The 26302-nt window shown below is 47.0% G+C and overlaps 1 protein-coding gene across 1 annotated transcript; it reads left to right on the plus strand.

The window, feature by feature from the left end:
* Positions 1-1495: 1495 nt before the first annotated feature.
* LOC132243175 (cytochrome P450 2K6-like) lies at positions 1496-24590 on the plus strand. The gene is made up of 9 exons (XM_059720232.1): positions 1496-1859; positions 3752-3914; positions 6887-7036; positions 9307-9467; positions 12179-12352; positions 15152-15293; positions 17281-17465; positions 17697-17838; positions 20469-24590. The coding sequence occupies exons 1-9, from the start codon at positions 1671-1673 to the stop codon at positions 20654-20656; spliced, it is 1494 nt and encodes a 497-aa protein (XP_059576215.1). The 5' UTR covers positions 1496-1670; the 3' UTR covers positions 20657-24590.
* Positions 24591-26302: the final 1712 nt, after the last annotated feature.

The raw sequence follows: 26302 nt of genomic DNA on the forward strand, positions 1-26302 counted from the left end.
TGGAAATCAGACATATGGTCCAGGAATATGGAAGGTGGATTGAAATGATAACAAACTGATGGGCAACAGAAAGGCTAGTGGCGTGCATCCACTTGTTAGCTTGCGATTGGATGGTCGTATATATTATAAAGCTGTGTGTTCCTAGGGAGCTATGGATTTGTGTGTCCCCCCAGCATAATTCCCCAGTCAGGTGGGTTGACCAACTGGCAGTCAATAAAGGTTGTCTGATGTCTATTTGGTTTCTTTTACTCACTAGTGAACCTGCAGCTGTGGGACTGGAAGAAGAGTTCCCCTGGGGGCTGCAACACCCTCCCCTTGGCAGATACACACACAAGGCAAATTTGCTTTGCACATAGTCCCCAACTGAAGAAGAGCCAGAAAATGCAGCTACGTGGCTGTTTATGTGTCACCTTTGAATTGGACTCTGCTCCCACTATTCCTAAATTTGATGCCTACTACCTTTTAGCAAAGCCTAAAATTCAGCAATAGACAGTGAAACACAATGGGAGAAGCTCAGTCATGTGAATAATTTCAAACACTAAACCTGGCACCTGTTCATTCAGATGTATTTGCAGGAAGAGAAAAGAAGGAAATAATAAAAAAAACCCCCAAACATTTAAACCTCTATGCCTTGAAATCAGACTGATGCCTGAACATGTTTTCAAAAGTGATATGGAAACATGGGTTCCCTCCCTCTCCCCTTCCCCCTACGTTTAATCCATGTGGGAAATATGGCCCCATCTTCAGTGTTCAGGGGGAAACCAAGAAAATGGCAAGGCAGTTAGGATCCAAAGCAATGAAGGAAGCTCTTTTAACCCAGGCAGATTCATGGTTGAAAAGCCTTAATCCCACATTTTAAAAATTAGCAAGTGGAAATGGTGAGTGTGCAATTTGTGTGGCTCTTATTCTCAAAGAAGCCTAAGGGAAATAGGCACTTTACACCACAGAAAAGTTGGAAAGAGACACTCATTTGGTGCCTTGTGCATGTTGTCTTCTTGAAAACTGTTATAAGAAGCCCAGGTGAAGGTTATGTGATACCTTAGCATGGAGTGGTGGAGGCATTCAAATTTCCTTAAAGAAGCAGAGTGATTTTCTCCAAATTGGTTGTAGTTGGCCACACTTTGATCCCACAAAGCCCCTGGAAATTCCATGTGAGAAGAATTATTGCAATGCTGAGTATTTTTAAGCACATAGCACATTCCTCCTGTCGTGGACGAGTCTGGCATGCCAGCTTCAGGGTCTAGTTAGGAAATATAACCAATTGTTTGCTGAATTTTTGGTATCTGACTTCTCTCATACAAACTGCTGACTGGACAAGCCTCCTGCCAAGGCAGGGGGCTGAACATTCATCCAAGTGAAACATTTACAGATTTGTCTGCTGACTTGTTATGCTGGTTGTTTGAAACGGGGAGCAGGAACACTGTTTGTATTACACAGTGGTGCCTGTTCCCTTCTGAATGTGGATTGGTCGGTGAGGGGGGCGTGGATTAAATGATTTTGCAGGCACAGGAGAGTTTGAGTCCTTTATTACATACAGTGTTTATGTAGTGGTTAGTGAGTTTCTGCATTCGGTTTTCCAGCAAAGGCCATTTACACACACACTCTCTCTCTCTCTCTCTCTTTTTAGTTTTGGATTTTAACCTCTCTAGCCAACTGTTTGTTAAAGAGAAATGGATTGGACTGATCCCACTGGGGTATGCCTGGCATTGGTCATGACTCTTCTGTTTATCATGAAAATTGGGAGGTTCTGGAGCAGCAGCAGTAGCAGCAAGGACATCCCTCCAGGACCAAGGCCCTTACCCATCATTGGAAACCTGCACATTATAGACCTGAAGAGACCCTACCGGACTCTCCTTGAGGTAAGTCTTCTCTCTTCTCCCAAACTGTTTAGTTGCTAAGGTCAAGGGGATTTTGTGCAGCTTTTGGGGCTACCTGGGATATGGCTCCATCTGTGGGTTTAGGGACCCAATGTGACAGTGACTCTATTTCAAGTTCCTAATGACTCTCCTTCCTTGGCTTCTCCTCCCCTTGCTAGTGGTGGCACCATTTTTCCTGCAGCCACTGCTCCCAACTGTGGTCCTTTTATGAGCTGTCCTTACAATTTCTGCCAGCACATGGTATCTCTGCCCATGTCTGGGAAACGCGCATGGTCCTGAGTCGTTACTTCATTGTTACTCCTTGGCACACACTAGGTCACCAGCTGTGCTATTGCCAACTCCTGGCAGTTGAGCCCCTCTTAGCTTCTCCACACACTGACTTTCCTATAGCTGCTCCTACCTCATCTTTCCTGTCTTAACTTTTCCCTTTTCTTTTCTCCAAAGAATCATCATTCTCTTTATTCTTACATTTCTATAACGAGTCATATTGCTGATCATGCCTATAATTCAATTATATTACTGATCCTAAGCTAAGGATGCAACATTGCCCCTTATGTGACCAAATCACTTTTAGTACTATGCACCTTAATGAACTTATTCAAAGCATTCCTCCATACCTTTCATCTCCACCAGTTCATACCAATTGCATCCATCTCATGGGGTTCCTGTCACGACACACTGTTGCCTTGCACACAACTTGAGAACTGGACTTTCTAACTCCTTTTGCTCCAGGCGCTTCTTGTGACTTCCATGTTTTCCTTGTTCTTTCCCCCCAGCAAAAAATGACATGCATTTTTTTTCTCTATATTTTTTATTCTTACAGTCCTTACTTCCATCACTGTCAACACTACTCCAGAGCTGATTGCACATCTGATCCCCTTCATGAGCTTCTAGCGATTCTGAAAGCGATAGCTCATCATATTAATATTTGCTAGTATCTAACATCCATGTCTGATTTTCAGGTGGTCTTCATTTAAATTCCATTTGTGTGAATCCAAGTTTGCATTGGCACGTGGCTCCACCCACAGTGATTTCAAAGTGCAAATTGTCCTTTGATCTCTAATTATCCAGCCAACTAAATAGAAATAACTTTAAGTGAGAATATTTAAAGGTGCTCACAAACATGAACTCCATTCCCACAAACTGGTCCAAAGGAGGCAGAGTGGTAATGGATTGCCAGTTCTTTTGGTAGGTGTGTGAATTATTGTATATTATCACATAGACCACACCTGGGTACAGGGTCAAAGCAGGGTCAAAGCTTAATCTTCAGCTGACTCACCCTCTCCTGCTTAACTAAAGGTGAAACCCTGGCTTCTGGTAAAGACTGGTGTCTATGGATGGATTTATGATTCTGAAAAGAGATGAAGAGTGTTTAGGGCTGTGAAATTGAAGGAGAGAGACCAGGAGCATCTGTCAGAAAGCAAAATTTCCCTAAGAAAAGTTGTCTTGATTAGTGGAACATCAAGATCATTAAAAAGAAGAGATGATCATTAACAGCTGTGGAGCGACTCACTGTTCTTCACTCCACAGCTGTTAATGATCATCTCTTCTTTTTAAGTCAAGTGACCCTCTCAACTTCCTGAATTGTAATACCACAGCTGCTGCACTGTGGAGCAGAAATCAAAGTAGGGTGCTTCTATCTCAGGCAGAAAATCAGCGTCCCTGCTTAATACAAGTGGCTGTGGCAGACGGGTGGGGAGAGGGGCTGATTTTGGGGGAAGATGTGTGTTAAATGCAAAAAAATATAGTTTCCCTTCTGCATTTCAACTTTTTCAAGCAAAGTGGACCTACTCCATCTCTGATACAGCTCCACTGACTCCAATGGATGGATCTGGCCCACTGCTTTAAATGCTTTTCTTTTCTTCCCAATTAAGCTGTCAAAAACTTATGGGCCAGTTGTCAACATTCATATGGGAATCAAGAAGATGGTGGTGCTCTCAGGTTACGAGACAGTGAAGGAAGCTCTGGTGAACCAGGCAGATGCATTTGCAGAGAGACCTAAAATCCCAGTATTTGAAGATTTTTCCAAAGGAAAAGGTGACTTAGATTTCTTCTTCATAGACCAAATTTAGTCGAGGAAGCAGGCCAAGTCTACTCAGGTGGTTGGAGACCTCTTAGGGAGTGTGGATGGCCCATCTTTACCTATCTTCTGAATAATGGCTGGAATCAGTGTGCTCCATGTCCCAGCAGAAAGGTGCAATTGGATTGCTCTTGGGCTATGCTTTGCTTGTCTCTCTAAAACAAGGGTGTGCAATCATTTCAGCTGGAGGGCTGCTTAACCAGTTTTCGTGAGCTGTCCAGTCCTGCAGGGGTAGCCTTGACCCTTGACAGGTGCCTCACCACTTGGTCACCATCTTGGGACCAGAAAACTCACCCCCTAACCCCTGACCTTTGTTATCGGAGGTCCCTCCCTTTGACCCAGAAGTAATCCTTTTGAGAGGGGTGGTTGCCATCTTGGAAATGAAAGAAAAAAAAAGAATTGTATACTAAATGTCAAATATCTGCTATAATATATTTAAATTTTATTTAAAAAATATGTTTGTCCTGAAGTATGTGTGTTTGTATAGAGTATATAGAGGAGATTGCACAATAGCTCAAAATGAAGGTGCGTGCAGGGTTGGGGGGGTGGGATGTGTGGGGTTGGGGAGTAGGGATGTGTGTGTGGTGGGATGTGGAAGGTATGTGTGGGGTGTGGGTATGGTGGGGGGTGTGGGAGTGTGTGGGAGTACGTGTATGAGTGTGGTGGGGGGTGTGGTGCATAGATTCATAGATGTTAGGGTCGGAAGGGACCTCAATAGATCATCGAGTCCGACCCCTGCATAGGCAGGAAAGAGTGCTGGGTCTAGATGACCCCAGCTAGATACTCATCTAACCTCCTCTTGAAGACCGCCAGGGTAGGGGAGAGCACCACCTCCCTTGGGAGCCCGTTCCAGACCTTGGCCACTCGAACTGTGAAGAAGTTCTTCCTAATGTCCAATCTAAATCTGCTCTCTGCTAGCTTGTGGCCATTATTTCTTGTAACCCACGGGGGTGCCTTGGTGAATAAATACTCACGAATTACCTTCTGTGCCCCCGTGATGAACTTATAGGCAGCCACAAGGTCGCCTCTCAACCTTCTCTTGAGGAGGCTGAAAAGGTCCAGTTTCTCTAGTCTCTCCTCGTAGGGCTTGGTCTGCAGGCCCTTAACCATACGAGTGGCGCTTCTCTGGACCCTCTCCAGGTTATCCGCATCCTTCTTGAAGTGCGGTGCCCAGAATTGCACGCAGTACTCCAACTGCGGTCTGACCAGCACCCGATAGAGGGGAAGTATCACCTCCTTGGACCTATTCGTCATGCATCTGCGGATGCACGATAAAGTGCCATTGGCTTTTTTGATGGCTTTGTCACACTGCCGACTCATGTTCATCTTGGAGTCCACTAGGACTCCAAGATCCCTTTCCACTTCCATGCCACCCAGCAGGTCATTTCCTAGGCTGTAGGTGTGCTGGACATTTTTCCTCCCTAGGTGCAGCACTTTGCATTTCTCCTTGTTGAACTGCATTCTGTTGTTTTCTGCCCACTTGTCCAACCTGTCCAGGTCTGCCTGCAGCTGTTCCCTGCCCTCCGGCGTGTCCACTTCTCCCCATAGCTTTGTGTCATCTGCAAACTTGGACAGAGTACATTTGACTCCTTCGTCCAAGTCACTGATGAAGACATTAAAGAGTATTGGTCCAAGGACCGAGCCCTGCGGGACCCCACTGCCCACACCCTTCCAGGTCGAAACCGACCCATCCACCACGACTCTCTGGGTGCGACCCTCCAGCCAATTCGCCACCCACCGGACTGTGTAGTCATCCAAGTCACAGCCTCTTAACTTGCTCACCAGTATGGGGTGAGATACCGTATCGAAGGCCTTCCTGAAGTCTAAGTATACGACATCCACCCCTCCTCCTGTGTCCAGGCGTTTTGTAACCTGGTCATAAAAAGAGACTAGATTGGTCAGGCACGATCTGCCTGCCACAAACCCGTGCTGGGAATCGCATGGGAATGTGTGTGATGGTGTGGGTGTGTGCGCATGGGAATGTGTGTGATGGTGTGGGTGTGTGTGGGGGTGGGGTGTATGTGGGGTGGTGGGGATGAGTGGGGGTCCCAGAGCCACATATGGCAGCAACATGTGGTGCCAGCTGGGCCCAGCCTCATAGGCCCCATAGCGTGTAGCTCCCAGCTCAAGTCTCTGGCCCCATGTGGTGGCAGCATGTGGAGCCAGCCCTGACGAGCCCCATAGCGCACAGCTCCCATGCTCCCAATGGAGTCCCCAGTCCCATGTGGCAGCAGCGTGCAGCCCCACTTGGCCCCGTAGCATGTGGCTCATGCATTCCCACAGGAGTCCCTAACCCCACATAGCAGCACCTATGTGTGGGGCCAGCCCTGCCAGACCCAATATTGAATGACTTCCTACACTCCCAGGCCCGCTTCCCCCGCTAGGAATCCCTGGTCTAGTGGAGCCGTTACCCAGTGGAGCTGAGATACAGCAACAGGGTCACCAGGCAGATGCTTCTTGTCTCTAGCACCCCTCCCTTGGGGCTGGGGGTGGGTCAAGCCAGGCTGGGGTGTGGATTTCTTGCTCAGGAAGCAGTTGGAGATGCTGCTGCAGGGGCACTGGCACAGGCGCCTCCTGTGCAGAGGTGCCAGCTTTCAGAGGGGCAGCCGAAGGCCAGGGCCAGTGCTAATTGTTTTTTGGCTTTGGGAGAGGCCCTGTGGGCCAGATGGCCTTATGATCTAAATCTGGCCCGCAGGCTGTATTTTGCCCACCCCTGCTCTACAACGTGCTCTTCCTGAGGGTTTGTTTCCTTCATTGAAACAAAAACAGACTTGCAAACCTTTAAGTGTTTTGTGGATTGGGGGTGTTGCTTTACCATCTAGCCCTAAGCTAAACAAATACTGTGGATGGAAGAGTGATGTCTTTTGTATTTCTAAGAAAGCATTGCTTTGGATTACTCTTCTGACTTGAAATCTTCTCTTCACTTCAGGTATTATTTTTTCACATGGCCAAAACTGGAAGGTGATGCGAAGATTTGCCCTCTCAACCTTACGGGACTTAGGAATGGGCAGGAGAGTTACTGAGGATTACATTGTTGAAGAGTGTGGATATCTGATAGAAAAGTTTGAATCTCAGAAAGGTGGGTTGGAGCTTAGCTTCAGAAAACCTGTAAAATTTTGGCTTGTGCTGGTTAAGAGCTGCTTTTGTTTCATCCAACTTCCCCCTTTTAGTAAATACCACTAATCTCACTGAGATTTTTTTGCAACTGTTAGAAGAAGAAATGAAAGCTATTTTATGAAAAAGAGAGTTTTACAGCACATGGATGCCACATTTTTCTCTTGGGGGCAGCCAACCATGGAACCTTGAAAGCCCCAAAACACTGCCCCTGCTCCTCCCCAATTTTAGGGACTTAAACATAAGACCCTGTATTCTTCTAACCATGATCAATAAACTCAAAACCCTGGGCCAGAGTGTGACACTAGTAGAAAAGATATGTCCCTTTTGGGCGCAGCTCTTTCATTAGTGATAAACCTTGACCAGTTGAGGGCCATCAGGAATTGAAGTGGGAAGGAAATTTAGGAGCAGAAGGCAATATAATAAACACTTTTTGCTCTGTATTTTACCACAAACCTCCAAAGTCCCCTGGCTGCAAGATCTCTTCAAATGGGGAATATATTTTAGATTTACAGGTTTCCTTAGCATAATGCAGTATTAGTTCTTACTATTTCTGTGCATTGCAGTAAGCAGTTGCTATCTGATCAGAGATGGCTCTGCAGATGTGATGGCTTGGAGTACCTCTCTATGTCCAGTTTCTGGGTTCTGTTTGATTGTATGATCTCCGTATGTGTAGGCCCTTATGGCTGGTTTTTGCTGAGCACTTTCCCCATGCTTCATAGTTTAAGTATAGGGATAGTGATGCCTAAATGACCTGCTCTGAATGGGACAGACATTAAGGATCGTTCAGAAAGAACCAAGTGTTTCCCTAGCAAAATAACAGGATGAATGTAACAGAGGGAAAAACCGTTTTTTCAAGTCTAGCCTCCAGCTGGAGGTAACAAATAAACTGACCATCTGTTGAGAGGCCTTGTCTTACCTGGGGCCAGACTGAGACTGACCTGGAAAGTCACATAGCAGAGTGGACTGGAAGTGATAAAGGGTCCAGTCGTAGTCTGAGCAACTGTCTTGTAGCTCAGAATTCAAAGAGAAGACAGAGGTGGAGACATGACGTCCAGGACCTTAAAAGGACACTGTTGAAATCCCAGGGCACTTACACACATGCAGCAAGGCTGCTGTGATGTCCAGCACGTTAGACCAGACTCAATTAATTGAGTCTGCTGGAGCACGTAAATTGATAGACTCTGGCAGCCTCATGCATTATGTGTATCCATGGTGCGGCACACCTCAGTGTTGAGAAAATGGTGAAGGCACACTTTGAACTAACACACATTTGGTGTGCTTTAGTTCAAAGTGCAATGCAGCCATTTTCTCAGTGCGGAGGCGTGCTATGCTGCTGGTACATGTGATGCGTGGGTGCTTTTAATTAGCATGGCTTGCTAATTAAAAGTGCCCTGGGATGCATCAGGAGCAGGTGTAAAAATGCCCCCAAAGACTGTTCAAGGCTGATAAGGAATTGGGGCAGGGTATGGCATGCAGGGTTCTTCTTATTTTTTTTTTTCTTATTTTCTCTCTTGTGCTGTCTAAAAAAAGCAATTGGTTTGGAATTCCTTCTGTTTATACTGTCACACTGGTTGCAATGGTCACATACCACTGATCAAAGGCCAATGGTTATGTACCCCTGACTGGTTAATAAACTGTAAAACAGTGTAACCCCTTGATAGCAGAGCTTTGGAGAAGGTATGCTTCAACTCCTGGAGATGCTTGTGGTTCCAGCTTCCAAGGCCAGTGAACTATGAGAGCAAAAGATACACACACATGCTTCTTCTGTCCTCAGCTTAAGCCTGGCAGTCATGGATTTTGACCAATTCCAATGTTGGGCGTCTAAAATCCCTTATGTCCACAAGACATGTATGTATGTGCTAGGCTAGGGCAACAACCACACTTGCTTAGTCTGCCTGACTGCAAAGCTGAGCGTAGAATTCCTCTGGGAATGTAAGTGCCAAAAATGCTCTGTAGAAAAACATAGGCACTTAGATGACCTGGAGAGAGTAGAATGTCACTGTTAATCTCTCTTGATCCCTGTTTTCCTTGTATACATGTCTCGTCTGTTTTGATTGCAAGCTCTGTGGAGCAGGGGTATCTCTTATTACGAGTGTGCACAGTGCCAAGCACAATGGTGTCTTGATCTTACCTGGGAACATTATGTGCTACAGTCATACGAGGAGGAATAATAATAGCCACCTATTAACCATCCTATTTCCATAATCTCTTCTTTGATTTGAACATTTTTAGGAAAGCCCTTTGACCCCATTATGATAATGAATGGAGCAGTGGGTAATATCATCGTATCCATAGTACTTGGAGAGAGATTTGGCTATGAAGATCCCCAATTCGTTAAACTCCTACATTTGATCAATGAAAATGTGCGGGTTTGTGGAAGTCCATCAGTTATGGTAAATTTGAATATTTTAAAATCACTGTTCAAATGAATGCATCCTGTTGTATGGCCGCTGCAGAATGTTAATCTTTCCTATTAATCAGAAACAGTCCAACAAACTGGAGGATAATACACGGGTCCAGCTCAGAACTTCTTGCTTTCCAAAACTGAGCGCTGCAGTTCCTGTCGTGTAGCAGGCTGTATCTCCCAAATTGTTCCACGGCCCCTGCATCAAATCATGTAGTCACAGCCAGAGTGGTAGTAATGACAAGCACATGAACACCAACAACAGTGTGCGTGTGCGTGTGCGTGTGTGTGTGTGTATATAGTATAACATACACTATCTATCATTATCATCAGTATTATTATCATGAATACTAATGATGATAATGTTCAGGTCTCTCCAGAAAGGCTCAGTACAGTGCACAATACCTGAAAATAGCTCATAGGATAAGAAACAACATGAGACTCCCCAGTTCACAACCTAAAACTTTAAACTGCACCCCATCCCCCCTCACTTTCACTTCTCTGACAATTTAACCTCAGAGTGCAAACCCTCTAGTGCACTGCAATGGAGCTTCCCAATCCCCATCTTGTATACAAAACATCTTCCTACTCCCCTCCTAATAGAGAGACTTTAATCTGCAGTAGTTAGATACTTATGCTTATTACAAAACCCCCCCAGGTTAGTTAGCTGTTATTACTGATGGCATTAAACTCACAAAGTTGTAATGCATTTTTATAACTATTAGGCTAAGTACAGACAGTCAAAAAGCCCAAGGCTGAATTGATTCAGTCTTTGCAGTTTAGTTTAAGCTGCAGAGATTAAAATGAGAAACAACTGGACAGACATTTACTTTTGAATCAGGGAATGCAGTCACGTGCCTGCAGTGGCTCAAGTCAGAAGCTGGCGGGGGGCTACAGCATGGCCAGTGTTGCCAAGCTCACTTATTATAAGTGGAATTGGGCTTGTTTTTAAAGGCAGTGCGGCTTTTTTTTCTTGTGAGACTTGGCAACACTGAGCACAGCTTTCTGGCAAGTAGCCAGCATGGGCTGTGTTCGCTTCCTTTTCCTGCTGCCCCCAAGGGCTCTGGGATTTGCTCTCCAGACTCACAGCAGCAGGACTCTGCAGGGTTGCTCATCACTTCCTCTTCCTGTTTCCAGGTGCCTGTGGGATTTGTAGTCTACAGTTGCAGCCAGCACTAAGCTTCAGTAAGTTTAGCAGGCAAGCCAGCTCTGTACTCAGGGGAAGGAGGGTTTAGCTGTGAGAAGAGGGTTTTAACCCCACCTCCCAGGCCCCAGACCCTAGCTGGGGTTTGCCTGTAGGGAGAGGGGGGCAGTGCTTGCCTCCCCTGCCAACCCTTCTTTGCTGGAGCAGACAGCTTAGCCCAGCCCAGGGCTGGAGAGTGTGCTGGGATGCTGGGGGATTGTGATTTAACTTGGACCAGGAAGGGGTCAGGGATGGAAGTTTCACAAATTGGTTTGACCCAAATCTGTTAAGTCTGATACTACATTCAACCAGGTTTCTCTTGAACAAGTTTTCGCCATTTTGGAACTGGTTTATGTGCACAGAACTTCTGTTCTGTTACAGGTTTAAATCAGTTTCTGATGACTTAAACTGGTTTATGTGTCACTTCTGTCACTAGTCTTGCTGGTGCTAGGTGGGTATAAATGTGAATGATATTCTAAACTGAACAATTCTCTTTTTCATTTTGCTGTTTGTATTTGGAGATGCTTGCAGTCACAGCAGATGGTCAGGGGAGAAGCTTTTCTATGCTGCTGGGTCTGGTTCTTCCCTTAGCAGAGAGTAACTTCTTCAACCTCTTGTGGCTTAATGCGGGTGAGCGGAAGAAGGCTGGATGCGTTCAGGAGAGGGGAGCCAAGTGGGTGGGTGTCTGCTTCTAAGTGAAGTGTGTGTCCTGATTCCTGCAGGACCGAGGAGCACAGAGCTCTCATGCCTGTGCTTGCTAACAGCTAACACTATTATGCAATAAAAAATGGTAGGTCATTACTTACACAAGGCCATTCTTGATTTCATGGCATTTTTGACAGTTTTGACTGCAGTTAAATAATATGTGGCCAATTGATTAGTCAGTTGATGTTATTTGGTCAATTAATCATAGTCATATAGCTCTCTCCCAGTGGCTGTATCTTTCCAACAGCATTCCCAGTTCTAAGGCATATTGGTCTCACTGAGCTTCAAGGAGAATTCCTGCAGCTGCTCCTCATAAAGCATGCTGGAAAGTGAATTGAGATAAAGGATTTTGTTTTAAACTTGACACTTTAAGATTTGGCTAGCTCAAGTCAGCACATGGAGGGAGTGGCCCTGTCCACACAGCTTCTGTGCCAAGTCAGGGTGGGGCGTTGAGATGCATATCCAAATGACTTGCTCTTACTCAGCAGATCTCAAATCCTGGAACTGGGGGGACATAGCTGTTTCAGCACCACTCTGAATATATGTTTCTGATCACTCTCAGGCTCCCTGTTCTTGTGCAAGCATCTAGGGCCACTCTAAGAAGGCTCAGATAATGAGGAGTGAGGGCTTGGCTGATGATTACACCCCAAGCTCTCAAGATGTGAGCTTACCGTGCCTCAGTTAGCTGGTCAGCAAATGAGGCATAAAAACATTCATTTCCTTTGGTGGAGTGCTTTGGCCTATAAAAGTTACCTGCTCATGAAGTATTCTCAGCATTTATGTTTGTTTTCTCTAACTTCCTTTATTTTTAGATTTATAATCTATTCCCAGCCCTTGGATTTCTCCTGAAGGGCCACAAGGTTGTTCTTCAAAACAGAGATGAACTACATGCGTTTTCACAAGTTACCTTTATAGAACATCTCAGAAAACTGGACAGAAATGACCAGCGCAGTCTTATTGATGCTTTCCTCATAAGACAGCAGGAGGTAATGTCGTTGCAGTTTCTTCTGCCTTGCGTGTTTCCTTTTCAGACCTGATCGTAAAAGTTTAGGCAAAGCATGTACCTATCAAAGTAGCCAAACTTCACAAGTAGCTTGCTGCTGTTAGCCCTTTTTTAACCAAGGAGGGAACGTCTACATGTGCAATGAATTTGAAGTAGGTTTACTGCACACTAAAAATATTGCACAGTAAGTTTACTCGGGAGCACATTTAAAGGGCTGCTCCAACATGTAAGACATGGGAAGTCCCATTGACACTGAGCTATTTTTTAGCTGCTCATTGACATGGAGCAGCTCTTGAGAGCTGCTCTATTTAAAGTGCCGCCCCTCTACCGGGCATGTGTATAGGTGTCAATGGGATGACACTGATGGCAAGAACCATTAAAAAACAGCTCAGTGTCAATGGGACTTTCCATGTCTTATATGTTTTTTATTGTATCAAGGTTTAAGAGTTCAGCCTCTTGCAGGACTCAGGGCCTTGTTACCCATTGGACTTTGAGCTGAGAGCTGATCTAATTAAAACACCCACAGTGTCCTGTGCATTCAGCATCTCACATTTCAAAATGGTGGTGGGGGCACTTTAACTAAAGCTTGTTTGATGAGCGCTAGTTAAAGTGCCCCCACCACCATTTTGAAAGGCGGGGACCCTGAATACACGAGATGCTGCAGCACCCTGGAGTATTCTGATTAGAACTCGATTAACTGAGTCTGCTCTGATGTGTTTTAATTGGAATGCATCGGAGCATGTGTAAAAATGCCCAGTAATCTAGTGCTTCAATCTAAGCCCTTACATATATTCATGACTGGATGGGGTCAAGAGCTCAGACCTTTGTAGACTAAACCTGGCACAGAAAAAATGTGTGCATTTCTCAGGGCATCTGATCAAAGCCTTCTTGGATTAAAGACTTTTTTCACACTTTTTATTATATAGACCAGTGGTGACTAACCTGTGCCACAAGTGCCACTAGTAGTACAGGAAGCTGATGTGGCTGGCACATGATCCCTGCGTGCCAAGTTAAAGGGGGGGTGGAGGTGCTAGCAGTGGGAGTCAAGGGAGCACTCAGGGACAGTAAGGGAATCAAAGCAACGCTCAAGGGAGGGCAGAAATCAGAGTGGTGCTTGGGGAAAGGGAAGCCAGGTAGGGGAAGGCGATCAGTGTGGCAAATAGGGAGGGGACAGAAGTCAGGGGTAACTGCTGGCTTAAGGGTTTGGCTCCAAAGAAGCTGTGGGGTAGGTATTGCCAAATTCATTGTTGCCACGTTCTGGTGGCAATGGGATTTGCCGACACTGGGCGATGATTATTATACATTCACAAAGATTCATAGACGTTTAGGGCTGGAAGGAACCTCGGGAGATTATCAGGTCCAGCTCCCCTGCTCTGGGCAAGGAAGACTGCCGGGGTCAAATAACCCCAGCAAGGTGTGTGTCCAGTCTCCTTTCGAAGATCTCCAGGGTAGGCGCCTGCACCACCCCCGCTGGGGGGCTATTCCAGAGTGGTCACTCGAACCATGACGTTTTTCCTTATATCCAGTCTGAAACCTTCTTCTAGGAGTTTATAACCATTGCTCCTGGTTTTCCCCTGGGGTGCTTTGGTGAATAGTTGTTTGCCTAGCCCCTGATGCTCTCCCCTGATATATTTGTAAGCTGCTACCCAATTCCCCCAAAGTCTTTTCTTTTGCAGGCTGAACAGTCCCATATGTGTCAGCCTTTCTTTGCATGGCTTGCTCTTCAGGCCTTTAATCATATGAGTGGCTCTTTTCTAGACTCTCTCAAGCATCTCCTCATCCTTCTTGAAGTGCAGTGTCCGGAACTGGATGCAGTACTCCAGCTGCGGCCTCACCAATGCTGAGTAGAGCGGGAGAATAACTTCCTTAATTTTACTTGAGATGCAAGCTTGTTAAGTTACAGCTTCCCAGTCATGGCTGGTGAGAGAGATTTTGGGTGTCACTACTTCCTGCTGGTGGGGGAGCATCCCGCCTCCCCTTTTGGAAACAGGAAATGGAGAAATTCTGTATTTGAATTCTAAGCTCAATTCGTAAGTGTTGAAATAAATTTCTTGGAATGCAAAACTCTAGAGCTCTTGGTTCAGAGATGATACCTTATACTAGATCGACTAAGAAATTGCAAAAAAAACCAACCTTTTTCTGCAAGGTTTTGGGCGCACACACCTTTCTTTAGGCTGGACAAATCCAAGATAGTAATAATCCTCTTACTTAGAAAATAAACTTAATTTTGCACAGGGGAACTTTGAGGCTGGAAGTCTGTTCCCTTGGGTCTGTGAGAGTCTTTTGTGTGAGTTGGTCTTTGATGTGCAGATAAGGCTGTTCTCATCCCTGGCGGCGTCGGGTGTCAGGAAGGCAGGGAGGCTCAACAAATCTTTCCTTCTTGTTCAGCATTGAAGCGTATATTTTCAAAATAATAATAATATAATAATAAAATATTCATACATTATTAGTATATATTATTAATAATACATAATGCCCATACTATTATATTATTAATAATATATAATATATTATTAATACTAATATGATAATAACATATTTCCAAAATAATAATGAGCTCTAGAAGTAAATTTCTAGAGTTCATGCTTCTGATTTATTTACACACAGGTAAATTGCAATTATTATTACACTATTATTTTTTTCTATTAAGAAAGAAAATTCTCATAATTTGTGGGTACCCCCCGGGGTTGGGGACTCAGTACAACTGTACTCCCGTTCTTTCTGTCTCCCTCATGGGTTCTGTTTCTAATGGAGACCTTTGAGTCTTATTTTTTCCCTCCAGGAAGAAAATGACACAAATAGTTATTTCCAAGATGGCAATCTGAAAGCCCTCATAACCAACTTGTTTACTGCTGGCTTGGAGACCACTTCCACCACGCTGCGCTGGGGCTTTCTGCTAATGATGAAGTACCCCGAAATTCAGCGTAAGTGCTTTTAGGAGAACAACAATGGTGCTCAGCACACTGCATATTGAATTGGGGAACCCCCAAACCAAGGTGCTAGTAGCTTGAGGAAAGATAGTGAGGCCCTTCAGTAGAGAGCCATCAACAACTCCATGTCCTCTATGGCTCATGTTGTAAATGAGTTAGGGTTTTTATTTTCCTGCAGCCAGATTTGGATCTCAGTGGGTGTGTCTACATGAGACACTAAATGCACAATAGATTAATTCTACTGCGCATTAGCACATCACGGCAAAAGCTGTGGTTCTGCACCTTTAGTTAATACCTGTTATTACAGGTACTAAACTTAATGCACAGGAACCATGGCACATTAATACACGTGTAGACACGCCCAGTTACACCTATGTAAATATGGAGCTGTTGGGTTCTGGTCAATGGAAGTGCTTTCCTCTTGCAACTTTATAGAATTCAGTGTACCGACATCAGCACAGCTCTCCTGGGTTCAGGGCTGGTGCCCCTTACTTGCTGAAGGAAAGGGTCAATGATGCACTGGATGATCCAGACTTTGGCTCTGTAACAGAATAAGTATTGCTGTTGTTATAAGAACATATAAGATAACAAAAGAACTGCAATTTATTGGGTGAGATGATAGGTCCATCTTACCCAGTATCCTGTATTACAGTGGCAGAGAGTGGATGCTAAAAGGGAGAGTGAACTGTGTATGACCGCAGTTTCTTTTAGGGCTGTGTGAAGCTTTGGTCCCTAATTCAATACAACGGAGATTTGTCCTGATTCGGTGGCTGAATGTCTAAATCCAAATTGAATCAGAGGACCCTTTAATTTCTCCGAATCAAATCGGAACCCTCCGAATCAATATGGAGAGATTCAGAAGGATTCGGAGATTTGGACATACACACAGCTTTAAATGTTTTTCCTACATACCTCTAGGTAGCAGATGGTTCATGAACACCGTGATGCTGGGACACATGGAATGTCCCACAGAAGTGTGGGGGGCTCCCCAGTGCATTCGGCAGCAAACCCAGAAGTGAACCAGAAGCACTTCCGGTCCAATGCCGGGTCCACAGGGCAATGTGCTGGGGGGCTCCCTGGCACTGCCTGGCTCAGTGACTGGTGCCTCCTAGGTCTGGGGGGGGGTACCTATTGTCCCCCCACAGCCAACTGCCGAGCCAGAGGGTGTGGGGGGGGGGGGGCAGTGTGCTCCCCTGCAAACTTGGAAGTGAACTGGAAGTACATAGTATCTATATATAGTAATAGTATCTATATATATAAAGAAGATGATCAAAACATTTCATCTCTCTAAAAGCAATTTCAGTTTTAAATTTGATTTTAATTCTGTATTACATTACCATACATAAAAGTATATAAAAGTAAATGTGAAAAAGTCAAACAATTATTCATCAAAATGGAATATTTTTGCTCCAAAATGGTTAATGAAATAGATTTTTTCCAAAACAATGTGAGCTGCTCATTTCAATTTAATCAAAAAATTCCTTTCAATTTAACATTTTTGCTATATAAGAACACAAAGGACAGTCATTTCAACATAAAAAATACATTTTTTTTCTGAAAAGGCTGACATTGGATGTTCATTAGAATTGGTTTCTAGTTTTCTTCTAAAGCAACATTATAGCAAACTCAAAAGGAATTTGTGAACCGTTCTGATTTTGACAGAACTTTATAATCTAGAATACCGAGAGTCCATCAGAGTCCCTCTCTTCAGCTTGAGTTAAATGGCTGCATATTATTATTTGGCAATTTAATGAAGTGAGTGGGTTATCTATGTGTCTTCAGAAGCTCTCCATTCAATTGTGATAGTCCTGAGCAAATACAATAAGGTCAGTACCCCATTATTTTTGGAAGTACAGAAATTTCTGAGAGTTGTCTGTATGGTTGCAATGTAATTTCATGTATTCCATAGCAGAAACATACAGCATTTCTTTGGGATCAGTGAATTCAGGTCTCCTCCTTTAACATTTACAAATGTTTGCAGAAAAAGTCCAGGAGGAGATCGAGAGAGTCCTAGGATCAAACCCTCCACGTATAGAACATCGTAGTAAGATGCCCTACACAGATGCAGTTGTTCATGAAATTCAGAGGTTTTCTAACATCCTGCCAATGGACTTGCCTCATGAGACTACAATGGATGTAACTTTAAAGGGCTACTTTATCCCAAAGGTGAGCTGCCAGCAGCACTGCTTTGCTTCTCTTTTCTTATTGTCTTTATTTTTCTTAGCTGTAAACCCTCTGGAGTCCTGGCTCAGTTAGTTCTTGTTAAATCAGACTGGATCAGATGTCCTATGGCAGTATTGACGGGATTTATTGCTGTACTTTTTAACTCCTATTACCGTAGGAGTGATCAAATGACCATATTCCTCTATGGGATAACTCCACAAATTTGATTTCCAGGGAACTTACATCATCCCCCTGCTGGCCTCTGTGTTGCAAGACAAATCTCAGTGGGAGAAGCCAGATGCTTTCTATCCTGAGCATTTTCTTGATGCTGAAGGAAAGTTTGTGAAGAAGGAGGCCTTCATGCCTTTTTCAGCAGGTACTGTCTGTTTTCTATTTATTGCTGGGAGGGAAAGATGACTAAGAGTCAGGAGATTATAACCTCATCCAGTGGCTCTGGCTATGTCAAAGCCTAACATTTCCCTAACTGTCCCTTGCTTGGGACAGGTCCATGTTGGATTCAGTATCCCCCCATCAATGTAAGGGGGTGTGGTGATGAAGAGGTTAATACGTCTTGTTATAACTAGAGAGGTATGTGTACGTGCAACTCACTCTGCACTCCTGCCATAGGCTGCCCCTTTGCTGACCTCACTCTGCACTCCTGCCATAGGCTGCCCCTCTGTTGACCTCACTCTGCACTCCTGCCATAGGCTGCCCCTTTGCTGACTTTACTCTCCACTCCTGCCATAGGCTGCCCTTCTGTTGACCTCACTCTGCACTCCTGCCATAAGCTGCCCCTCTGCTGAAACCAGCTGTTCTTAGAACTGGTGGTTCAGGCTCAGGAGTCAGAGGTGGAGAAGCGTGGTCCTTGCCACATTGCCCAGTCATGTACCATTGGCTATGAAAACTGGTATCCTCTGCTCAGCTAGTCCAATGGGCTGCTAGACTTGAGCAGACCTTTGTCCATGATCCTAAATGGAACACTATGATGTCCCTAATGGCAAGAATATATATAAATTGTGTTTTATTGGGCATATGTTGGGCATACATTGTTGAATTGGGTATATATTAGGCATATGTCTAGGAGTGCCCATCTGGCACAATGTATTGTGTGGTCCTATTTTAAGGAGAGCATGGGACAAAATCAATTCTTATTGATAAGATCTGTCCAAACTTAAAGCTTTATGAGGCTATCCATAAATCAGGTGAAAGTAGTGCAAATCATGCCAGCTTGCTTGTTAGATAGAGTTTCTCAGAGTTTCAGGGCATCTGTTTTCAGTGACTAGCACTGCTGGTTTCCTGAGGGCAGTTTAAAATGTTGTTTTGACTAGCCCTGAACAAAAAAATCTGGTTTACAAAGATTTTGAAAGCAGATTCATCATATGGAAATAGATGCACGTTTTTTTTTGTTTTTTTTTTTGATGGTCTCTATAAAACTCAGTTGAAATTTTTCATTTTTAAATACTGTGATTGTTCCGATAGGAAATTTCTGACATATAGGGCAAATCTACATGTGCTATTAATGCTATAAAAGCTTACTGTGCAGTAAAATACTGAGCAGAAAGCCTTCCCTGGGAGCATGTCTACACATGCTTCCTATTGGGAGCAGCCTGGTACAGGGCTGCTCCTACCCTGCCTACAGCAGTTGGGGGAGCTCCAGGCCCTGGGGTGCTAGCCTGGGGGTTGGCAGAGAGCATGTGGCCGCTCTCGATATGCATGGGGCCTATTTGGGTAGGGAATGGCTGGAAGCTGCCCTAGAAGTGGGACAGCTCTTGGCCTCTTGCTGTGCAGGGAAGCAGAGAGCTCCCCAGTCCTGGTTCTGCTCTGCTCCTGGCTCCTGTGGGGAGCAGGGAGCTGAGCAATGCCAGTATAGGGGGAGTTGGGCAGAGAGCTACCCCGTCCTACTGCTGCTTGGCTCCTGGGGGTTGCTGGGAGCTGAGCAGCACCATGACTGGGGGAGCTCCCTGTCCCCTATGGTCCCCTAGGGGCAGGAGCAAATTTGCCCCCAGTCAGCATCTAAACATGTGCTACCATGTAGTATCTATTGCACAGCTAGTTTACTACTTGTATGTACAGGTAGTAGCTAACTGCTCAACAGACTAAGTTACTGCATGGTAAATGGTGTACATGTGTAGATGCTGATGCTTTCCTGCACAGTAGATTAGTCTACTACACAGTAAAGTATCTCATGTAGACACACCCACAGAGTTGGATGCTTGATTTCACAAATGCACTTTAAAAATGTGACTAATTTGCTCAATCCAAGAATAACATCAATGATCAAAGATAAGTCCATTTGACCTAACAGCTATTTCTGCAGCAAACGGCCCACAGCAGAGTGATATGGCCAGGCCCATAGCCAATCATCTTTAACTTCTCCAGGCTAAATGACCATCAGGGCTCCTGGTTTTCTCTGATAAAAAAACCCCATTTTTTTAAATGAAAAAAGTAACACAAACCCCACATTTTCCCATGAAAATGAAATGCTACACACACGCACACGCACGTGTGTGTGTGGATAGTACTGTTTTATTTTAATCATGGAAAAATGTGGATTTTGGGTTACTTTTTTAAATTTGAAAATTGGGGATTTTTTATTTTATTTGAGAAAACCAGGATCCCTGATGACCATGGACTCATTTACAGCTGGGTCACCTGGGAGAACAGAGACTGTGTAAGTATTTAAGAATGGGTTAGATACGTACTGGACTGGGCTGGTTTGGTCGGGGGTTGGATAAGATGACCTCCTGAAGGCCCATCTAGCTCTACTGTTCCATGATGATATGGCTCCAGAGCACGGCTTGGACATATAGCTCTGAAAAAGTAGGAGAACACCTTAATTTCTCTGATGTCTCACCTCTCATCCCTTGATACCTGACATAGATGTTTATGCTCTGAATTAACATCAGTTAAGTGAGAGGAGAAGCTGGCCTGTGGCATTCATTTCTCTTTCGTGTTAAAGAAGCAGCTGCTTTCAGCGTGCCCTGGTGTTTGTGTGTTTCCTTGCAGGCCGGAGGATGTGTGCAGGTGAGACTCTTGCCAAAATGGAGCTCTTCCTCTTCTTCGCAAGCCTCCTGCAGAGGTTCACGTTCCAGCCTGCCCCTGGCGTTTCCCGCTTAGACCTGGACCTCACCCCTGCAGTCGGGTTTACCACACCCCCAATGCCCCATGAGATCTGTGCAGTGCCCCGGTCCTAGGGTTCGCAAATCCCCTTTCTTCCCATGTGTGTTCTGTGCTGCAGCTCTGAGGATACAGTGAGATTCAGTCTCTGCACCTTTGGAGGCTGTTGTGCTCTCTGTGGATGATATCCAGCTTGGCAGCAAGGTCCTAGGAGGAGTAAGGATGGTAGAAGAAGAAGGCAGGGGGGGATTGCAGCACCATGTAGTCTCTGCTGCTGTTGATTTTACCGATCCCACACGGAAAGCAGGATTTTTTGCTTTCTCTACCTTGTGATGTTAAAAATAGGTTAAGCAACATGTATGCAAAACACCCCCTTTCTTTTATGAATAGGGATCTACTGAAATTGCAATTGTGCAATTTCTGTGGAAACCGTGAATTCAGGCAGGTTCTGTGAAAAAGTGCAGGCTCTGTGCTTCTGGTGGGCTTGCTTGAAAAAAAAACAAACACCCAACAACTTACTGGCAAGCAGAAAAGCCCTGCAGTCTTGGGGCATGGGGGTTGGGGGAGGAGGGAGGGTGGGGAGAGTTGTGGGGCGGGGATGATTACGGCTGGAAATGTGGAGGCAGGGCAGGGCAGGGCATGGGTGGAGCTGGCTGCATGGTGTGGCAGTGCCACAAGTTCCTAACAGCCAGACTGGGTTGGTGGTGGCATGGAGTGGGGTGCAGGACAGCAGCAGCTCATTTTCAGCCAGGCCAGGGTAGGCAGCAGGTGGGAGCTGCTACATCCCTCTGCATCAGAGCAGGATCGGTGGGGTAGGGGGACAAAGCACTGGCAGCCCAACTTCTATTTTGCTCCTGGCTGACATCACCCAGGGGTGCAGCAGCAGGCAGAGCACACGGCAACTAGCGGGGTGCAGCAGGGGTTACCCCTGCTGCCAGGGCCCCCAACCTGTGCTGAGTACAATGTCCAGGTCTGGCAGGCTCCAGCAGTTTCAAAAACAAGGAAAAAAACATAATACGCACAAATTCTGGATGCCTTAAATACATAGGTATTATGTGCCAATTGCTACAGCCATGTTTAGGATCAAATTCATTGTTTTCAAATTTGCTCCTCACTTCCATGTATTCAGAGAGCATGTCTACACATGCAATTAATGTGACTGAATATAGTGAGCTGGCCAGCCAGACCCAGACAGGGACTGCACAGCCACCTGGGCTGTGGTATGGACACCACAGCAGAGCTGCCTGCACTTCTGGGCCAGTTGCTAATAGGCCATAACTGCACAGTTGGCCTTCATGCAGCACTGCTGTCATGTCTTCTGGTGCTTCTGCTCTGCCCTCTGGGCAGCTATCATCAAGAAGATATCCTTGAGCTGCCCCTGCCCCCTTTGCTCACCAGGATGTGGGGCACTGAGTAGCACTGGGATGCCAGGGCCGTGCCCCTACCCATGCCCTTGCCCCTCACTCCTGACCCACCGTCTCTGCCTACTCTCACTAGCTCCCTTCTGGCCACAGCTCTGTCCCAGCACCAGGACATGAGTCCAGCTGTGGCTGTCCCACCAGCTGCTTTGTGGAGCTCAGAAGTGCCAGCCTTTACTGTTCTCCTTTCTGCACCTGTACCCAGGCCCCAACAATCCCCATGACATCCTAGGGAGCCCACAACTGGGGCTCAGAGACTGGGCTGAGCAGGCCCCTTCCCTTCCAGGCCAGCCTTCCTTTGCATAGGCTGCTTTAGGGGAGCAGAGGCTCTAAGCCTGGCTCTGGAGGCCTCACTTACCCAGAGTGCTTCTCCATCCCTGACCCCTATCTCACTCTATCTCACACATACACACCCCTGCTGCCACCTCCACCACACCTTGCCCAGCCCATCACACTCCCCAAGTGGTTCCTGAGGCCAGGAGCCCCCCCAGGCTGGGGCTGCATATCCCAGCACTAGTATGCACACAGGACAGGGCTGCAGTGTGACAGTTGGCTCTGCAGCTGTGGCTCCTGCCAGCAGTTCCCACCCTGTCTGGCAGCTGGGCACACAGAGTATGAGATTTATGGGAGAGATGTGGGGTTGTGGGGTGGGGGGAAGGGTATGGGGAGGTTTGTGGCTAAGTGTAGGGTCTGTGGGGGTGAGGCTTGTGGGCATGGGGCTTGTGCAGAGGTTTGGGGGGTGTGGGGTTTGTGGGTGGATTGTACGGGGGTTTGTGGGTGTGGGGTTTCTGGGTAGGTATGTGAGTGGGAGGGTTGTGGGGGTAGTTTGGGATGGTGGGGTTTGTGGGTGAATTGAGGGAGGGTTTGTGGCTGTGGGAGGACTGTGTGGGGGTAGGGGGACTGTGGAGGTGGGAGACTGCTTGGGAGTGGTGGGTCCCCTGCCTAACCCCCTGCACAGTGTACAGCCCCTGCCCCCCACTGCAGCAGCAGCAGCGTCCTGTGGGGGTGGTGGGGTGGGGGGATTTTGGTTGGAGGGGACTGTGGATATGGGGGGACTGCTTGGGAGGGGTGGGTCCCCTGCCTGCCCCCCTGCACAGTGCACAGACTCCCCCCACAGCAGCAGCAGCAATGTCCATCAGGGCGGTTATGACCCGTTCTTGGCAGAGACCCCTGGCAGCGTGCGGTGCCACCTGAGACTGGCAGCTGCACATGCCACACAGCACTGGCCTGGCTGGTAGCGTGCACCCTTGGACAGAACCACGTTGCTCTCACCATCACTCATGGCTACTGGCACCCCACACAGAAGCTGTGTACTATTGGGCTGGACCGGCTCCATGGAGGCAGGAACTGGCTTGGCCTGATAGTGCACGGCCCCTGTTTGCAGTGCCAGGAGCTGCAGGTGAGAGCAAGAGCCAGCCTGGTTTTGCTTGAGGGCACATGCCAGCAGCCAGGCTGGTGCCAAGTGTAGCCACCAGTCTGAGGTGATGCTGTGCTGCCAGGGGTCTTTGCCAATGATAGGTTATGAGAGCTCTGATAAGCACTGCTGCTGCTGCTCCTGTGGGGGGGGGGGGGTGGGGTGTCTGTGCACTGTGCATGTGGCAGGCATAGGGATGCTCTGGCTGGGTGCCAGAGTATCTCCTTGGAGGACCTAGCCTCTGGCTGCCTATGGGCATGCTCCAACAGAGTGTCCTGCTTTGCTTTTTTTCTGGTAGTTTTTTTTTTTTTTTTTTTTTTTTTTAATACTGGGATTACCAGCATTGCCACAGGTGCTGGCCCCAGCTGTATAAAAAGCTTCCCTGGTGAGCAGATCAGGGCTACTTGCCGTCAGGAGCTTCTGAGGCCCAGCCAGTTGATATATGTGGACACTAGCTCCCTGTGTCAGCTGGACTGCTGCAGCAGCCCTGACCTAGAGTGGCCTTTGCATCCTCTACCCACTACAGCAGTCTGGCAGTGGGGGCTGCTCCCTAGCTGTAACCTGATGCCACCTGTGACAGCATCCAACCACTTGGACCTGCATCCCCATGTCTGCACACCTGTCAAACCTGGACAGGGACCACACGGCCACTTGGACTCTGGTATGGGCACTGCAGCAGAGCTACCTGCACCTCTGGGCTAGCTGCCAGTGGGCCATGGCTGCACAGTTGGCTTTCATGCAGCCCCTGCCCTGCTGTCTGGGCAGCTATCACCTGAAAGATATACTCATTGTGCTGGCCTGCTTTGAACTGTCAAAGCATATCCTCCTGGCCCCCAGTGGCCAGAAGGTCCACCGTCTCATCTGCCCTCCAGCTGGGTCCTGAATGCCAGCTCTGGGCAGGCTCCTCTGCCTGGGTCCTGCCACTTGCCTCACTAGTGGGAATCCTGGTGTTCCCTGTTTAAAAATGGCAAATTCTTTGATAAAGAATCCCAGATTCATAAATTAAAATACCCCCAAATCTGTATTCTTTCACAATTAAAATGAAGTGTCACTATATCTGTGTATAGAGAGATAGAGATTGATCAGTTGGGCAATGTTTTATTGATATGTTAACCAGTTAAACCAGTTTGGAAGCCTACCAGTGCCTCTATCATCACAATAAAATAAATTATAAATATCTATATGCTTTGGTGTTTGCTTTGGGCTTTTTATCATAGAAAAATCAAAGGTCCCCCTGCCAGCTTTGTTAACCAGGATGTGGGGACAGCTTCCCCTTTAGGCACAGCTCCCACCAGCAGGTCCCATCTTGTCTGGCAGCTGGGCATGCAGGGTTTGAGATGGGGCGGGGATGTGGGGTGTGTGGGGGATGTGGGAATGGGTGTTGGGGAGTTGGGGTGAGGTTTTTAGGGGGTGGTATGTGTGGGGTTCATGGGTGGATATGTGTGAGGTGTGGGTGTGGAGGGGATGTGGGGTTTGTGGGTGTGGATGGGTGGGATTTGTGGGTAGGTCTGTGGGGTTTATGGGTTTTTCAGGGAGGCTTGATGGGGGGTGGCGCCACATGCTCACCCTCCACCTCCCCGTGGTGCACAGCCCCTACTGCTGGCAGCAGCAGCCAGCCAGGCTGTTGGGGTGCTCATGGCCTGCTACAGGCACAGCCCTGGAGAGGTGTGGTGCCACCTGAGACTCAGAGGCTATACGTGGAAAAGGGAGCTGGCCTGGCCCACTGGAGCATGCCTTTAAACAGGACCAGGATGGCTTCTGCCACCACGTGGGATCCCAGCACTTCATGCAGGAGTTGTGCACCATCAAGCTGGGCATGCATGGCTGTGTTCCATGGGGAGGTAGAGGTGTGTGTGTGTGTGTGGCAGCCTCCCTCAAACTCTCCACACCCCCCACAAACCCCATACCCACAACCCTTCCCAGAAACCCCACAGTTGCCCACCCCTATAGCACCCCCCACACAGTCCACCCACCCCCATATCTCTGCTTACAAGGGACAGATCCTGCATCTGAGACACTGCTGCCAGCCTTGCCCCACTTCTATCTGTTCCAACACACTAAAGCAGTACCTTGCACACTAAAGCAGTGTGCTGGAGCAGCACTGGCATGTGGCAAGCATAGAGATGCTCTGGCTGGGTGCTAGAGCATCTCCTTGGAGGACCCAGTCTCTGGTTGCCTCTGGGCAGGCTCCAGGAGTGCGCCCTGTGCCGCTTTTTTCCAGGGTGTTTCGTTTGATACTGGGATTTCCCGGTATCAGATGTCAAGTCCGCACTGGCACAGGAAGCATTTTTTTGTTTGTGGTGTGCCTTCTGTAGTGTCTGAAACTTCTTTGAGATGCTGCAACAGGCACATGCAATTTCCTAGTTAATCTAATAAAAGATATCATTTCTTATAGTTTCATAGTTTCATAGTGCTTAGGGTCAGAAGGGACCTAAATGTGATCATCAGGTCCAACCCCCTGCCCCGGGAAGGAACAAGTGCCAGGGTCATAACACCCCAACCAAATATCTGTCCAGCCACCTCCTGAAGACCCCCACAGAAGGAGAGAGCACCACCTCACTTGGGAGTCCATTCCAGAGCCTGGCAGCCCTAACTGTAAAGTAATGTCTCCTGATATCTAGCCCGAACCTTCTCTCTAACAATTTGTGGCCATTATTCGTAGTAACCCCTGGTGGTGCCCGGGGGAACAGAGACTCCCCCAATTCCTGCTGGTCCTCCCTGGTGAGTGTTTAAATGGCCACCAGATCCCCTCTCAGCCTTGTCTTGTGGAGCCTGGATAGATTCTGGCCCTTCAGCCTCTCTTCACAGGGCCTCGCCTGCTGCCCCTGACCATGTGAGTGGCCCTCCTTTGGGCCCTCTCAATGCTAGCCACATCCCTCTTGAAGTGCGAC

The sequence above is a fragment of the Alligator mississippiensis genome, unplaced genomic scaffold (assembly GCF_030867095.1).
Source record: "Alligator mississippiensis isolate rAllMis1 unplaced genomic scaffold, rAllMis1 scaffold_27, whole genome shotgun sequence".
NCBI classification, from domain to species: Eukaryota; Metazoa; Chordata; order Crocodylia; family Alligatoridae; genus Alligator; species Alligator mississippiensis.